Source organism: Motacilla alba, chromosome 17 (assembly GCF_015832195.1).
Source record: "Motacilla alba alba isolate MOTALB_02 chromosome 17, Motacilla_alba_V1.0_pri, whole genome shotgun sequence".
NCBI classification, from domain to species: Eukaryota; Metazoa; Chordata; class Aves; order Passeriformes; family Motacillidae; genus Motacilla; species Motacilla alba.
The window spans coordinates 8248117-8264417 of record NC_052032.1 but is presented as its reverse complement, the minus strand read 5'-3'; the positions used below and the strand labels follow the sequence as shown (position 1 = coordinate 8264417).

The following is a 16301-nucleotide window of genomic DNA, read 5'->3' as shown; positions in this document are numbered from 1 at the left end:
TATCTGCAATATCAGTGACCCCTAGAAGGGGGTCACTGCACACCTTGGTTTGTTAAGGATGATGGAAGCACATCCAGCTGCTCTAAGGCCATTCTGGTGCCTTCACTGAACTCTCTCCTTTCAACTCACGAATTTCTACCCACATAATAAAGAAAATGATGAGCATTTTCCATCATCGGTTTCAGAAGGGAATGGCAGACAAGCCAGACTCTCCGAGTTTAATAAAGGAACAAAATGACAGCTGTCACTCCTCCATCAGCAAAACGGGGCAGAAAACTCAAATTTTCTCAGTTTGTCCTGTGATTTAAACGGCACCAAGAGCACCAGGGCACGAAGGATCCCTAAAACCACTCCTGCCTTCAGCTCCAGGATGAACCTGCAGCAGGATTTCCAAAGCTTTGGTCCACCCTGCACTAAACCATCCCCATCTTCACTGTGCCCACCTCCCTGGCTGCTCCCGAGATCACAAACTGATGAGCAGCTCTGGCAGCGAGGCCCTCGGGGATTTTCAGGGATTTTCCAAGACAGATTTCTAGAAATAGAAACTTTTTTTTTGTGCTTGGAAAGAGCCACCCAAGCCCTCCAACGCTGCCCACCTGTGGGGAAGGTCCCTGCCCATGCACAGCCACTCTGCAGCTCCTCCACAGCCTCCAGGCTGCTTAAAAATAGAATTTCTCCAGCAGAACCTCCCCGGAGGCTGCTGCAGGAATTTCACATCAAAACCTACAGATTTAGAGATGTTCTGGGCTTTGCTGGAGCTGCTCTGTTGACTCAGCTAACAATTGTACGGATGTTCCAAGTGCCCTCTGTAGGAATGACAATCCCAGGGTGGGAAATGCAATTTTTCTTTTTCTTTTTTTTATTTTTTAATTTTTTTTCTCCTCGGGCCGTGCTCTGCATTTGCAGAATGAAACAATTTTGGAGGTTTTTTTTCATTCTTAAATGAGCGCCTCTCTGAGATGGGTAACAACGAGATGGGGTTGAAAGGCCGGGGGATTTTTCTGAGACTGATTTGCAGAGCGAGGAGCAAATGATGTTTAAAGGGGGATTAGAGAGGGGGAAGCTGCGAGAATGGGACATTGACAGGGAATTTCCACCTGCTCTTATCAGCTCTGTGAAACCCAGGGCTGGGATGGGAATAAACACCCACAGAGCACAGGGGAGGAGCAAGAAGAGGGGAAAGAGAGGCCTGGAGGGATGGTGAGAGGTACCCAGGGTGAGCAGAGCTCTGAGGGGGCTCCCCAAACTGACCCAAGGAGGGTGAGCTGACCTTGCAGGATGTTTTTCCATCTTCAACTATTTTTTTTTCCATATTAAACTGTCTTTTCTTCCATATTAAACCCCATCTCCATTCTCAACTCTCTTAATTTCCATTTTAAACCTCCTTTATCCCAACCAAAAAGCTTTTCTTGCTTTCACCCTTCCCATTCCCCCTCTTTGAGCTGGGAGGGGCTCAGATCACAACCTGGGCTCCATTTCCAAGCCCAGGGGCCATTCCAGGCTGGAGGCAGGAGAAGCCCCAGCAGGAAGAGGGGAGCAGCACTTACCGGGGGCCCGTCAGCACCAGGCATGCCAGGGAGACCAGGTTTGCCCAGGGGGCCCTAAAACCAAACAGAAAATCAATCAGAGCCTCCAGAACATCAGAGGATGGGGATTCCCAGCCACATTTCCTGTGAGAGGCTGCAGAGGGTGGAAAAGCTGCCACAGGTTGGAGGGAAATGCGTTTATTTCTGTGTCGCAGCACCCTGGGACACCTCACACACAGGCAGGATGCAGCAGTGTGAGCCCCACGGGAGCTTCAGGCACCTCAGCCTGCCAAAAACCCAGGATGCTGCACAGCTGGGCGAGGACAAGGTGAGCATACCAAACTCTGGGCTCACAGGACCAAGAAATGGCCATTTTTTGGTGAAAAGTGGCAAAGGAGAGGAGCTGCCCCAGCTGGCTGCTCTAACACTGCTCAGTGAGCACCTTTTAATTGGCAGCTGCTGATTTCCCCCACATCAGGAGGTGCCACTTGTCTGACAGAGCTGTCAGTGTGCTCCTTCCCAGGGGGATTGTTGATAATTGCACTCCGAACAAGCAGGAGGGGACACACAGGGACACACACACACAGTGTCCCTGCTCTGTGGGGGCTGAGAAAACCCTGAATGACCCCTCTGAAGGAAAAACTTCTCCTCCTTTAAATCCTGCAAGTTCTAGAGCTCTTGGGGGAAACTTTTCCTCCTTTAAATCCTGCTGATCCCAGAGCTCTTGGGGGAAACTTCCTCCTTTAAATCCTGCTGATCCCAGAGCTCTTGGGGGAAACTTTTCCTCCTTTAAATCCTGCTGGTTCCAGAGCTCATGGGGGAAATTTTCCTCCTTTAAATCCTGTTGGTCCCACAGCTCTTGCGGGGAAAGTTCTCCCTCTTTAAATCCTGCTGATCCCAGAGCTCTTGGAGGAAGTTTTCCTCCTTTAAATCCTGCTGGTCCCACAGCTCTTGGAGGAAATTTTGCCCCTTTAAACCCTGCTGATCCCAGAGCCCTTGGAGGAAACTTTTCCTCCTTTAAATCCTGCTGGTTCCAGAGCTCTTAGGGAAAATTTTCCTCCTTTAAATACTGCTGATCCCAGAGCTCTTGGGGAAAATTTTCCTCCTTTAAATCCTGCTGGTTCCAGAGCTCTTGGAGGAAATTTCCCCCCTTTAAACCCTGCTGATCCCAGAGCTCTTGGAGGAAATTCTCCCCCTTTCAAATCCTGCTGATCCCAGAGCTCTTGGAGTAAATTCTCCCCCTATAAACGTTGCTGATCCCAGAGCTCTTGGAGGAAATTTTCCTCCTTTAAACCCTGCTGGTTCCAGAGCTCTTGGGGTAAATTTTCCCCCTTTAAACCCTGCTGCTCCAAGGCCAGCACCAGCCCCACGTTGACAGCCAGAAAATCAGAGGCTGAGGGAAGGGATCCATGGGCTCTCCCCATTATCATCCCACTCAGACTCCCAAAACCCACAGAAAAAGCCAATTTTCAATCCTCTCCTCATGTTTTACCATAGGCTGCCTTCAAAATGTTTCTCCTCAGAGGGGAAATGAATGCAAATATGATGAATTAGAGGTAAACTGAGCTGGCTCAGTCTCTCCTCTGTCTGGAATGAGAGGCATTAGACTTTCATGGCCACGGCTGCAAACAGATGTTGCACATGGGGCAAAGGAGCAGCTGAAGGAGCAAAATGCAAATCCACGGCTGAGGGGGGAGAATCCAGAGCTGAATTTCAACTCACTTTCTCTCCTGGGGGACCGATGGCGCCTTGTGGACCTGGAAGACCCTGTGAAAAGCCAAAAAGAATTTAAAATTTAGGTCATTAAGGAGCAAGTTATTCCTTCCAAATGCATCTTGGCTGTGCATTGTTTTAGTGCCTGTGAGGGCCGGGGATTTGCCCAGCTCCATTCATTCCCAAAATGTCTTGTGAGGGGCAATGAAATGTCTGGAGAGCTGCAGGGGCTGTGGGTGGGCAGGCTCAGCCCAGGAGGGAAACAGGGATGCTCTGAGGAGCAGGATTCCCTGAGAGCCACGGGAAAAGCCTGGAGATGTGTATTGTCCACCTGGCTCTGCAGGAACTGCACAGAGGGGTGCTGAACATGCCACAAGATGTGACCTGGCCACCTGGAGCTGCTCTGGCTGTGCCACAGCCAGGTGAGAGCTGGGGGATCCCACACTGGGAGTGTGGGCAGGAAGATTTTTGGACTGGAAATGTTTCCTGAAGCCAAATCTCTCCAAATGCTGCTCCCCTTTCTGGGGCTGGATTCTCCCCTCTTTTTTTCCCAGCTGTGGAGAAGATTTGTTCTTACCTGAGCCCCTGGGTTCCCCTGCTGTCCTGGGGGCCCTGGCTCGCCCTGAGGGCCCTGTGAGGAGAAAAGGGCAGGTGGGAAAGGTGAGATGGAGCTGGAAGCACAATTCCTGGATCCCCCCAGCTGTGTCCCTGTATTCCCACTGCTGGATACACCTGAGCTGGATCCACACCCTCCCACAGCTCCCCGAGCCCTCTCTGACCTTCCAAGAGCTGCTGCAAACAGCTTTTCCCCCCGGGAAAGGGAAGGGGGAAGTGACTTCCAGGCTCACTGACTCCTCCCCAAGGATTTCCAGCCCAAAGGAGCAGAGCAAGGCTCTAACACCACCTGCTCTGCATTTATTCTCCAGGGAATCCATCCCACCCCATCCCATCCCACCCCATCCCAGAAAGGTTTTTTCCCCTCTCAATTAAATGTCTCTGTATTGATATTTATGAGCTCAGCATGCATCTCGAGGAAAATGTTTCATCTTCCATGGAGAAATAATGTGTAATTCCACGAGAAATTAAAATAAATTAACATCCATTTGCTGCAGGAAGATGTTCCTGGTGTTTTTCACGGGCTTTGATGGGAATCCAGACCAGGCTAAAAAGCAATTAGCAAATGCAATCTAACAGAATTTTGCATTTTGCCCTATAAAAAACATGAACTGCCTGTAAAAAATTGCAGGGAGGACTTACCACATTCCCTTTGGGACCTGTTTGTCCATCCATGCCAGCCACACCCTTTGAAAGGATTAAAAAAACACAGCAGTAAGAAAATATCCCATTATTTCACACCACAAAAGCAGGGAAATAGCCATAAAAATAATAAAAAAAAAATCAAGAAGTCCTTTGGACCACGTGGAAAGGGAATAATTTTCTAAAGGTGTTTTGGCAAAGCAGCCAATTCCATGAATCCAGGTGAATTTCTAAAGTCATTTCTGTGTTTTCCCCTCTGGTTTAACCTGCCTGGGAGGCACAGTCAGCACCAGGCTGACTGCATGGAGTGGCAAAGGAAAAGAGGGAAAATTCCCTGGCTGGTAAAGGGGACAGAGCTGTGCCAAAACAAAATTCACCTGGAGTCAGACACTCCCTGAGCACCTTCACTGAGAGGGGAGCACGGAGACGTCCCCCTGGCACCGTTTCAGAATCGTGGGATTGTTCAGGTTGGAAAATCCCTCTAAAATCATCACACCCAGCATGAACTCAGCACCATGGTCACCTCCCAGCCACGTCCCCAGGTGCCACATCCACCTGGGCTTTGGGCACTTCCAGGGGTGGGGACTCCACCATTCCCTGGGCACTGCTTGACAACTCTTTCCAGGAAGAAATTTTTCTTAATACCCACCCTAAACCTCTCCTGGCACAACTTTCCCTCTCATGCTGTCTCTTGTTACTCAGGAAAAGAGCCTGATCCCCCTCCCCACAACCTCCTGCCAGGGACTTGTAGAGAATAAGATTTCCCTGAGCCTCCTTTTCTCCAGGATAATCTTTTATCCTGCTGGGTGGAACATCCCATCCATGGGAGATGAGACAGTTTGGGAGCAAATCCTGAATCCTCATTAAACCCCAGCAGCACCAGGAGCTCACAGCAGAGCTGTCCTCACATCCCAGGAGGGCTGAAAGGCCACAAAATGCTCCCCATTAAACACTGACCCCTTGAGCTTCGGGGCTGGGTTTTTAAGGGCTGGGATTTCAACAAGGAGCAGGGATTTAGGGAGAGCCCCTGCATCAGCACTTCCAGGGATGAGGTCTGCTGAATAAAATCCCACATGCTCTGGCCTGGAATATGAAGGAACTGCTCCAGAGCCCCGAGGCAGCAGTTAATAGCAAAGGCACTGTGTTAATAACTCTCATCCCTCCCTTCCAGCCTGGAATTCATATTTACTCAGGTGGGGCAAATCTGCTGCTGCCCTGCAGGGACGTGACAACACTGAGAATGGGGGAGAAGGCAGAGCCACCGGCTCCTCCTGGGATCCCACTGCTTCTCCCTGTCCAAATGGGACAAATCCTGCAGCGGGAGGATCTGCTGGAATGGCTGAGGCTGGGTTTTTGTCGGGGAGCCACCAGCTCTTCCTGGGATCCCACTGCTTCTCCCTGCCCACACGGGGCAAATCCTGCAGCGGGAGGATCTGCTGGAATGGAGCCACCAGCTCCTCTCGGGATCCCACTGCTTCTCACTGCCCACACGGGGCAAATCCTGCAGCGGGAGGATCTGCTGGAATGGCTGAGGCTGGGTTTTTGTCTGGGAGCCACCAGCTCCTCCTGGGATCCCACTGCTTCTCCCTGTCCAAATGGGACAAATCCTGCAGCGGGAGGATCTGCTGGAATGGCTGAGGCTGGGTTTTTGGGAGCCACCAGCTCTTCCTGGGATCCCACTGCTTCTCCCTGCCCACACGGGGCAAATCCTGCAGCGGGAGGATCTGCTGGAATGGCTGAGGTTGGGTTTTTGGGAGCCACCAGCTCCTCCTGGGATCCCACTGCTTCTCCCTGCCCCCATGGGGCAATTCCTGCAGCGGGAGGATCTGCTGGAATGGCTGAGCTTGGGTTTTTGTCTGCAAGGCTCTGGGGAGGGCAGCAGGGAACTCACCGGTGGTCCTGGGGGTCCTGGGGGTCCCTTGGGGCCCAGCAGTCCTCGGGGTCCCTGTGGGGGATAAAAACAGGGTTACAATTCCCATCTGAGGGTGAGCATCACGAATTTGGTGGGATGGGAGCATTGCCTGGAATAAGGAAAACACAGCAGGAGAATTGGAATTCCTGCAAAGGGAATGTTGGAAAACCCAGCCCAGCCCCTCCAGAGCCTTCAAGGGAGGCTGGAGTGGAAGGAAAGGGATGTGAGCACTCACTGAGAGCTCACTTTCAATCACAGCCCCTTCCTGAAATGAGGGGAACGCTGGGATTTGTATGGATGGAGCTCCTTCCCTGCCATGGAGGGAAGAAAATCGTTCTTGATTGATGGGCAGTTTTATCTGACTGCCCAAATATTCCCCAGCCTCCTTTTTGTGATGCAGAGAGAGCTGAGGAATTAAAATGAAATGTTGCAGGGTGGAAGAGGAGACATTAATGAAATGTCTTGTCTTGGAGGTCGTGGGGATTCAGATCCTGCAAAAGAATTGCAGTTTCCAGCAAAAACTGGATGAGTCCAAGGGTCCATCCCAGCCACTGGAGACCTCCCGGGCTAAAGCCCTGCATGAATCCAGAGCAGAAACGCCACTGGTGAGGGCAGCTGGAAGGAAATGGAGCAGGATGAAGGGAAACCCATTTTGGAGTCCCACCACTGGTTTCAGCCACATTTGGAATTACCTTCTTCTGGCTGAGGGCAGAGAGGACAAACCCCAGCTTTAGAGTGTGTGCATTTACAGCACAATTCCCTGTAATGCCACTGAATCCTTTATCCTGGCCATGCCAGAGATTTTTCACTCGTGCTGCTGAAATGAAAATAAATTTCCCTGCGTGTGTTACCCTCGTTTCAGCTCCTCTTTTGTTGCTGTGTTACCTGAGCACATAAATGCTTTTAAGAAGTTAATAAGCCATAAGTTATTGCTTGGACATGTGCTAAGGAGATAGCTGAGTTGATTAATCTTTCCCAGAAGTTAATCAGACATCTTGTCTATAATTTAGTTCCAGCGAGTCTGTAAATGCCAGCCCTTCCCTCTCTCCCATGAACTGTGCCCAGCAGTTCCCATCAATTAATCTCAGGCCACCACGCTGGGCCCCAGCACAGCAAAATCAGGGATTTTGGAAGAAACGATAGAGAATGTTCTTTTCATAACAAAGGAAATGCATTCAGGGTGAAATCAGATTTCACACGGAAATCCACAGCCAGCACGAGCGGTTTGCATTGCAATAAAGTGAGAAATACTCAGTATCAGGGGGAAAATGCCTTTTCAGGGGATTTCATTGACAGCCTGTCTGCTTGCTTCTTTTTGGGATTCTCCTTGAAAGCATTTCTTTGGCTTGGTCCAATGAATTTGTCCAAGCCCAGTGAGATCTCCTCCGTCCTTCCTGACACCAGGAATTGCAGCTCCTCCTCCAGCTGCTCTGCTCTGGGGTCCAAGCATGGGCAGGGCGCAGATCGAGGAAGTTCTGTGCACTGGGAGCAGGATATTGACCCCACTGAGGTCAGACAGAAAAGTCTCCTGGAGCTCAATCCTGCCAGGATTGCACCCTGAGGTTGATCACTGACACTGCTCAGGACAAAGTCTGGGAGTTCTGTGGTGAAGATGCCACTGCCCTGAGGTAAAACCCTTTTCTCACTGGAGTTTGCTATGAACACTCACAAAAAATGTGTTTTATATCTATTTACCACACCTAATTTCTACCCCAGCCTGATTACCTCATCCCCAAAGTAGAGAGAAGGATACAGGCAGGAAAAATATGGCATTAATCTAAGTTTTGTATTTATAGTTATGATTTTTTCCTGAGAAATCAATGAAATTTTTTCTTCACTAAAAAAAAACCAAAAACCCAAACAAATAAACAAACAAAAGAACTCCCACCTCTGTGAGAGTGAAAATAAGTGAAAATTATTAATGGAAATAAACAAAGCAGAGTTGTTCCAGCACAGCCACTCTCAAGTTGCTCATGTGGAGCTTCAAACTGGGTTCAATCCCTGCAGGATTTCAGGGCAAAGCTGCCCCATGAGAGCCCTAAAAACGCCTTTTCCACCCCAAATCCATGGGAAAGGGGAGGGGGATACTCACAGGCTCTCCAGGGAGACCTCTGGGTCCAACTTCTCCATCATCTCCCTGGGCAGCAGCAGAGGCACGGAGAGAAGCAGCAAGAGACAGAAAAAAATTCACATTGAATTCGGCCACCTCACAGGGGTTTTGTCCTTTTTTAATAATATCCACACAGAAAAGCAGTTTGTCTGGAGGACTGACAGGGTTTCTGTGCCTGAGGAAGACCCTGGAGTCTTGAGGGACTAAAATTGAATTTACCAGGGACTAGAGAGGCCTGAGGATCCTTCAGGATTCCTGCTGATGTTTAGAAAGATGGATTTTGCCACCAGACAAAGGGGTTGTGGACAGAACTCAGGGCAGGTGAGACAACAACCACAAGATTTAACAGGAACTGAATGGCAAGGCAGGGTGGGAATGGGCTTCAGCCAAATCAGAGCTCCTCAGATAAACCAGAAGCAGCAAAAGGGTGATTCCTCATCCCTCCTCTCCATGTCCTGCCGGGATAAAACCCCAAAATTATCAAATGGGGCTTCCCCTGAGTTGCTTTTCACCCCAAACCTGAGGCTCCTCCTTAGGAAACCAACCCCAGCAGGGAAGGCCTTGGAAAGCTTCCTCCCTGCTCTGCTCCCAGTCCTGCCCTCCTGGAACTGCTTCCTTTTCCCTTTGGGGTTCTGACTCTGCTCTGCTCACCCTCAGAGCCCTTTGCAGCCACCATGAATTGACCAGCCCCGCCAGGCTGTGGGGAGGGAGCTGGGATTGTCTGAGCTCTGCAGGGACACAAAGAGCCCAAAGTGGGAAGAAAACACCGTGGAAGGGGATGAGAGCTGGGGAATCCACGCTGGCTCCTCAGGTTCAACCACACACCCCTGGCTTCAGCTTTTTTAAGCTCTCCCCTTAAACCAGAGCTGGGATTACTTAGTCTGGGCTTTGCTAAACACCTCCTGCTGTTGGCTGAAGGAGAAGTGAACAATTCAATCTCAGATTCCTGCCTCTGTCTGGAATTTCTGCTCCCCAAATCTCGCTGCAATCCTCCGGATGTCAGAAAATCAGAAGCCATCATTTGCTCGCTGTGAGCAATCATTTACTCTCTTTGCTATTTCCTTTTTTCTTTGAACAAAACCTGAGTCTCCTGACCAGATCTTCAAAGCCAAATTCTTCTTTCCACTTCGACTCCCATCTCCCTGCCCTGCTTCCCTCCCAGGGAAGGCTCAGGGACTGGGAGCTCCCGCCTGATGCTGCATCTGCTTCTCGTTTGCAGGGGCTCTTTAGGAATTCCAAATCCCCAGGCAGACTTACCCTCTCCCCATCCTCTCCAGGAGCCCCTGGGGGGCCGTGGGGGCCTGGCTCACCCTGCAAAAAAGGGCAGAAAATGCTTCAGAGAAGGTGCAAACACTCTGGCAATGGAAACCAGCAGGGAATGGGGATGAACCAAGGCATGGATTTGAATTTTCTGTCTGTGCTGGAGGTCCCTCAGAGCTGCCTCTCTCTCTGCTCCAGGGAGGGGAGAGCCACCCAGCCTGCCAAAATAACCACCTTCCCTCATTTCCCCCTCATTTTTTAACTGTAAATTGTAATTTCCAGCAATTCCCACCCCGTCCAACAGCAGGTTTTGCCTCGTGCTTTGGTTTTTCAGGCTGCATTGCATTAAGGTAATTTTTTCCTCCCCATCCTGATCTGGAGCAGCCCCAGAAGGATCCTGCAGAGGGATTTTGCAGCTCCTGTGAGGGTGCTGTGACAGCCCACGGGCTCTCAGGGACACTCATCCTCTCCTGTGCCTCATCCCAGTCTCTCCCAGCCTCCTCCTCCTCCTCCAGGGTTCCATCCCAGCCAGAATTGGAAGATCACTTACTCTGTTCCCCTTCTCACCAGGCAAACCAGCCAAGCCATCAAAGCCTCGGTCACCCTGAAAGCAAAACCAGTTTAAAACACATTTTAAACCAGTTTAAAACCCAGTTAAAACACATTCCCAGCTGTCTGTGAGTACCCTTCCCGTTTATTTCCTTTCTGTGGCAAGGAGGGATGGATTTTCTCCCTCAGCCATTCAGCCTTCACCTTCCACCAGAGCTGGTTTCCATCCCTTCCGTGCCTGGCAGCCCCTCTGTGGAGGGACAGGCTCATCGCAGCACTTTGCTGGGTAAATGATTTGTGCTCTCCCTTTCTTCCCCCATCTCCTGCAGCCTTAAAAAAAATCTCCATAATAAAGTGCTTAAACATTCCAAGGCACCATTCCCTGAGAGGCAAACTCTCCCTGCGTTGCATTTCCAGCACAGCAGCTTCTTCCCTGCTTGACAATTCCAGCAGAATGATGGGATTTTGTCTCCAATAATTAAAAAAAAAAAAAAATTATGGGGGGGATTAAAATTCCTCACCACGCCTCCATTTCCTCACCTGGTTGAGAGGTGGTTTTTTGGTGGCTCTACTCTAGAGGCTTTCCAGCCACTTGTTCGTGTTTGTTTTTTGTAATTGGGATTCTGAAGTATTTGTTCTACAGCTGCAGCATATCTCACCCAGCAGTTTAAAAAAGTGGCATTAAAGGAACAGGAAAAGAAAATGGGAAAATTGCTATTCTGCCTTCCAGGAGTGTGTTCAACTTCCCTCTCTTCACTTCCGTGCCTTCACAGGAGCCTCTGGAGCAGCTCACCACCTCCTCCAGGCAAGCTGGGCTCCTTCTCCATGGCTCCCTCAGCTCGTTCCTGCTGAAGAGAAGGTGCAGATTCCCCAAAATCCATAAAAACCTGGCACTACCTTTGGTCCTGTCTGGCCTGGCATCCCCCGGGCACCGTCACTGCCAGCTCGTCCCTGCAACAGACAACACCAAGGTCAAATCCAACACAGAACCACAGGGCCAAGTGGGGCTGAGGCAGGGTTTAGTTAAGCCAGAGAGAGGGTTTAGTTAAGTCAGGCAGCTTCTCCTGGCGAGGGGAAAATCCCTGCTCTGTGTTTGAAGCCACGTCCTGGGGCTGATGAGAGGTGGGAGACGAATGGCAGCGAAGCCACTCCACTGCATGGGCCATGGCGTTGGGTTGATGTGAAAAAATGATCTCCCAGCACATTTTAAGAGATGCTAATGATGATGGCTGCAAATTGCAATGAGAGTTTCTGCTTCCAGGAAGGCAGAAGCGGGTCACACACAAGACTCGCTCGTTCCTTCCTCTGGCAAGTTGAGTCACGGTGAGCCAGAGGGTGGTGTGAAATAAAAACCAGAATTAGGGGTGGAAACAGAGCAGGATTTACGCCTGATCCCTTCCTGGGACTGGATTCTCCTCACACACTGCCAGGAGTGGGGACTCCAAGCCAGTTCAAAGCATTTGTGCAGCTACAACCCCAACATCAGGGAGCCAAAAAACCCCAGGATAAAAGAGTGCAGCTTTAAATTCCCCCACACTGTTCAGATTTCACCTCCCATTCTTCTTTGTGCCCTCCCAGATTTTAATTCCCACCCTGGTTTCTGTCCTCCCAGATTTTAACTCTCTTCCTCATTTCTGTCCTCCCAGTTTTCAACTCCCATCCTCATTTTCACCCTCCCAAATTTTAACTCTCCTCCTCATGTGTGTCCTCCCAGATTTCAACTCCCGTTCTCATTTGTGTCCCAAATTTTAACTCTTGTCCTTGTTTCTGTCCTCCCAAATTTTAACTCCCATCCTGATTTCTGTCCTCCCAAATTTTAACTCTCCTCCTCATTTGTGTCCCAGATTTTAACTCACATCCTTGTTTCTGTCCTCCCAAATTTTAAATCCCATCCTGATCTCTGTCCTCCCAAACTTTAACTCTCCTCCTCATGTGTTTCCTCCCAAATTTTAACTCCCATCCTGATTTCTGTCCTCCCAAACTTTAACTCTCCTCCTCATTTGTGTCCTCCCAAATTTCAACTCCCATCCTTCTCTCCTCCCAGATTTTAACTCCCATCCTTCTCTCCTCCAAGATTTTAACTCCCATCCTGGTGTCCTCCCAGATTTTAACTCCCATCCTTGTGCATTCCCAGATTTCACTCCCATCCTGATTTGTACCCTCCCAGATTTTCTCTCCCGTCCTGGTTTGTGTCCTCCAGGATGGCCGAGCGCAGCCTGGCCGCCAGCCGGCTCTTGTGCCACGCCCTCGCTGCAGAGGAATTGTTTGGCAGCAGGAGCAGCTTCCAGCAGGAATTGCAGCTCCTGCCTGCTCAGCACAGCTGCCAGGACACTCACCCTGCGGCCTGGCTTCCCTGCAGGACCGGGAGGACCTTGGATGCCTCGTGGACCCTGCAAGGAATCAAGGAGAGAGGAAGAAATGTCACCTGAAGGGACCACGAGCAGACCTTGCTGGGGCTCTCAGGGCCACCAGGGCTCCAAAATGAATCCCTGGAGCAGAGCCTGTGCTTCCAAACACACAGGGAAGGGTCAGGGCTGGGCATCTCCAGGCAGGAATTGTAGGTGTTTATCCATGGGGAATAAATTTGCAAGCAGGTGGCGGAGATGCATCCCATAAATCACTTTCCATGCCATCAGAAAATGGGAACTTTCCCTCAGTGCAGGATTTAAGGCTTGGAAGAACAATATCCTGAGCATTAGTGAATTCTCCACACTTCAGATTATCCTTTATGTACAGGACTCCTCCATGGGTGTTCTTCCAGGAAGGGAGCTGCAGAGTTTTACACTGCTGGCTTCAAACCCCGTCCAGAGCCTGCATTCAGACACTTGGAGGGACATTTCCATGCCAAACACGTGTTCCCACAGCTTCCTGCTCCCAGCTGGCACGGGGTGACTGAATCCCTGCTTCCCAACAGCCTCTCAGGCAGGACTGGCTGCTCCACCCTTCGTTTCTGCAGCTCCCCCCAGTTCCACACTCACCTGAGGCCCCATTTCTCCAGCTTCTCCCTTCAGTCCTCCACTGCCCGGGGGTCCCTTGGGACAGAGAAAAGGATTTATTATCTTTTTCCTCGAGAGAGCCAGAGAAGAAGATTTCACATTAAGGAAAAGCCATTCATGAATCCAGAGCCCACAGGGAGCTGGATCAGCTGGGTTGGCTCCATCCTCACAAGCTCCATCCTCCTCAGTTCCATCCACACTAATTCCAGCATCCCCCAGTTCTACCTTCACCATCTCCATCATTCCCCATCTCCATCCCCCCCAGTTCCAGCACTCCCCTGCTTCATCCTCACCAGTTCCATCACTCCCCAGTTCCATCTCCCCAATTCCATCCCCCAATTCCATCTCCCCATCTCCATCCCACTAATTCCATCCCCCATTTCCACCCCCCCAATTCCATCCCACCATTTCCATCTCCCCAATTCCATCCCCCCAATTCCATCTCCCCATTCCATCCCACTAATTCCATCCCCCATTTCCACCCCCCTTATTCCATCCCACCATTTCCACCCCCCAATTCCATCCCTCCCCAATTCCATCTCCCCAATTCCACCCCACCAATTCCATCCCACCATTTCCATCTCCCCAATTCCATCCCTCCCCAGTTCCCTCCCCAGTTCCCCCACTCACCATGGGGCCCGGCCGCCCCGTCAGGCCCATGGGTCCCGCTGGTCCCCTCAGTGCCAGCTGCAACAGAACGACAAACTCGGCTCACCTTGTGACAAAGCCACCACCGAGCCACCAGCCACAGCTCTCTCCACACCCACAAGCCCCTGGAGCAACGTCCACCTCCCCAGGGAATTCCAGTCCCACCCACAATGGGCACACATCTTCTCCTTGCCCAGGTTTGCTGCCCCTGGATCCCTGGCAGCGTCCAAGGCCAGGCTGGGACACTTGGAGCCACCTGGGGTCATGGAAGGTGTCCCTGCCCATGGAAGGGCTTGGAATGAGATGGGTTTTAAGCTCCCTCCCATCCCAAACCATTCTGTAATTCTATGAAAGCCCCTGGACTGGCCATGAATCTGCTGAGAGGACATAAATATTTATAACCCCACTTCAGCTGAAGAGAAATTTTTTCTTTATTGTCCTGGTGGTTCAATTTTAGAGGAATTTCCCCCTTTTTTTTCCCCTTTGGTTAACATCCTCCAATTCAAACCGAACACAGGGGGCTTTTAGCTCCGTAATTAAGGAGTCGTGTTAACCGTGCATCAACCCAGTAATTTCCATGGTGGGAAATGGAGCTGGGCCATGCTTTAAAACATCCCTCAGACAATTTGTTCCCTCGTGACAATCCAACACTTCCAAAGAGTTGTAATTATCTGTGTACTCCAGTAATTAAAATCTACCCAGTGACTGAGCTCGGAACGGCAGAAATATTGCACAAATGCTGGGTTCTGTGGCATCTTTTTACAACACCCCATTAAAAGGGAGACGCTGTGAACCACTGCTGGCTGCAACAACATTCAGTGCCTAATGAAAGCCAAATTTTAAGGGGATAAATCAACCTAATAATGCAATTAACAGCCACGATAACGAGAAAAGCAAACCCAAAATAGGAAAAGGTTACGCTTGCTGCAGGACCCTGTTTTCCAATCCTGTCATATTCTGGGTTCCTTACAAAAATGACATTATTTTCCCTTTCTGCATCATGGTTTTCGGCCAAAATGTTGAAGTTCACGAAAAAAAATCGATTTTTGTCCTTTCTAGAAATATTCAGCTTTTCATCCATAGTCCAAAAGTTACCCAGGATTTATTTGGGTTTTAATTTTTTTTCCCCCAAAGATGAAAATTTAACTAGAAAGGGGACTTTGAATGAGGGGAGGGAGGTTATTTATTTTTTGGTAAATCACAATATTCAGCAGGTAGAACGAAAAAAAAAAGAACAAAAGCAGAGAGTTGCAGAAAGCAGATGCTTCTCATGAAACGTTTCTCAGGTCAAACCCTCTATTTCCCAGGAAAATAAAATGCTGATGGAAAAACGCTGGGCAGGCTGGAAATTAATACTGACAAGGTAACACCAGGAACATAATCCAGGATATTATTGGCAGCACAAGGTTAATGGACAGGAAAATGCAGTGGCTGGGAGATCAGGACTCTGCCTGAATCTGTGAAAAATCAAATTCTTTTGGAAAAGGATGGAAAGCAGAAAATTCCCAGCTAAAGGCAAACACCTCGTTAAAAACCCACCAGGGCCAGGTGCCACCCATGGGGGGAGATCCCAATTGATTTTATCCCATATAGAGGTGAAATGAATCGAGTTTTTAGCTTATTTTACCCCCCAAAAATAAGTGTTAAAATCTGCAGACAGCTCAGAGTGACAAAGCAGCTCCAACCGCACATCCCAGCCGCAGCCAGATGTGGGCTCCGGAGCTGCCCCCAAATAAAACAGCCCCAAAGCTGCATCCCCTTTGGGAACTGCAACCCTAAAAAACGTTCTCCTTCATGGCAGGGGTGTGTTTGCAGCAGAATTTGGTCCCTTTGGGGCAAACAGAGCAGTGTGGGGACTGTGGCCTTCCCCCAGCTCCTTCTGCATCTCTGGTTGTTAACATCAGCCTCAGGAAAGCTCCCGCGAGCACCCAGGGGAGAGCAATTTCAGAGCTCCACTGGCTAAAAATGCAGTTTTATTTTGAAGAGATGAGTGCAAAGCCTTTCCCACTGAGGTGTCCATCCAGGCAGGGAGCAGGAGCTGTTCTGGGAATGTGCCAGTCTTGTTTCACCAGCGAGCCAGGGATGATCTGGACATCAATCAATAAGGCCATCCAAGGAAAGAAATGTTCCAGGGATGGTCACCATGTATTCCCAAATAAATGCGTGAAATTACAAATCTGCCTGTTGAGATTCTGGGAGCAGCTTCCATCTGTGACACAGGTTTCATTATAAGGGTTTACTGGGGGGAAAACCATACGAAAACAAGAAAATGCTTTGAGAACAGCCCCCAGCTGCTCATAGGGACCCTCAAAATACAAATACACCGAAGC

The 16301-nt window shown here is 50.0% G+C and overlaps 1 protein-coding gene across 1 annotated transcript in view; it reads right to left on the bottom strand.

Annotated features, from left to right (window-relative positions):
* COL5A1 (collagen type V alpha 1 chain) overlaps nt 1-16301 on the bottom strand; it is a 135672-nt gene that overhangs the window by 47235 nt on the left and 72136 nt on the right. The window contains exons 14-25 of the mRNA XM_038156249.1: nt 13954-14010; nt 13306-13359; nt 12664-12717; nt 11225-11278; nt 10329-10382; nt 9776-9829; nt 8501-8545; nt 6388-6441; nt 4497-4541; nt 3817-3870; nt 3249-3293; nt 1548-1601 (exon numbers count right to left, since the gene is read on the bottom strand). Of these exons, the coding sequence (XP_038012177.1) occupies nt 1548-1601; nt 3249-3293; nt 3817-3870; nt 4497-4541; nt 6388-6441; nt 8501-8545; nt 9776-9829; nt 10329-10382; nt 11225-11278; nt 12664-12717; nt 13306-13359; nt 13954-14010 (624 nt within the window). The remainder of the gene's footprint in view (nt 1-1547; nt 1602-3248; nt 3294-3816; nt 3871-4496; nt 4542-6387; nt 6442-8500; nt 8546-9775; nt 9830-10328; nt 10383-11224; nt 11279-12663; nt 12718-13305; nt 13360-13953; nt 14011-16301) is intronic.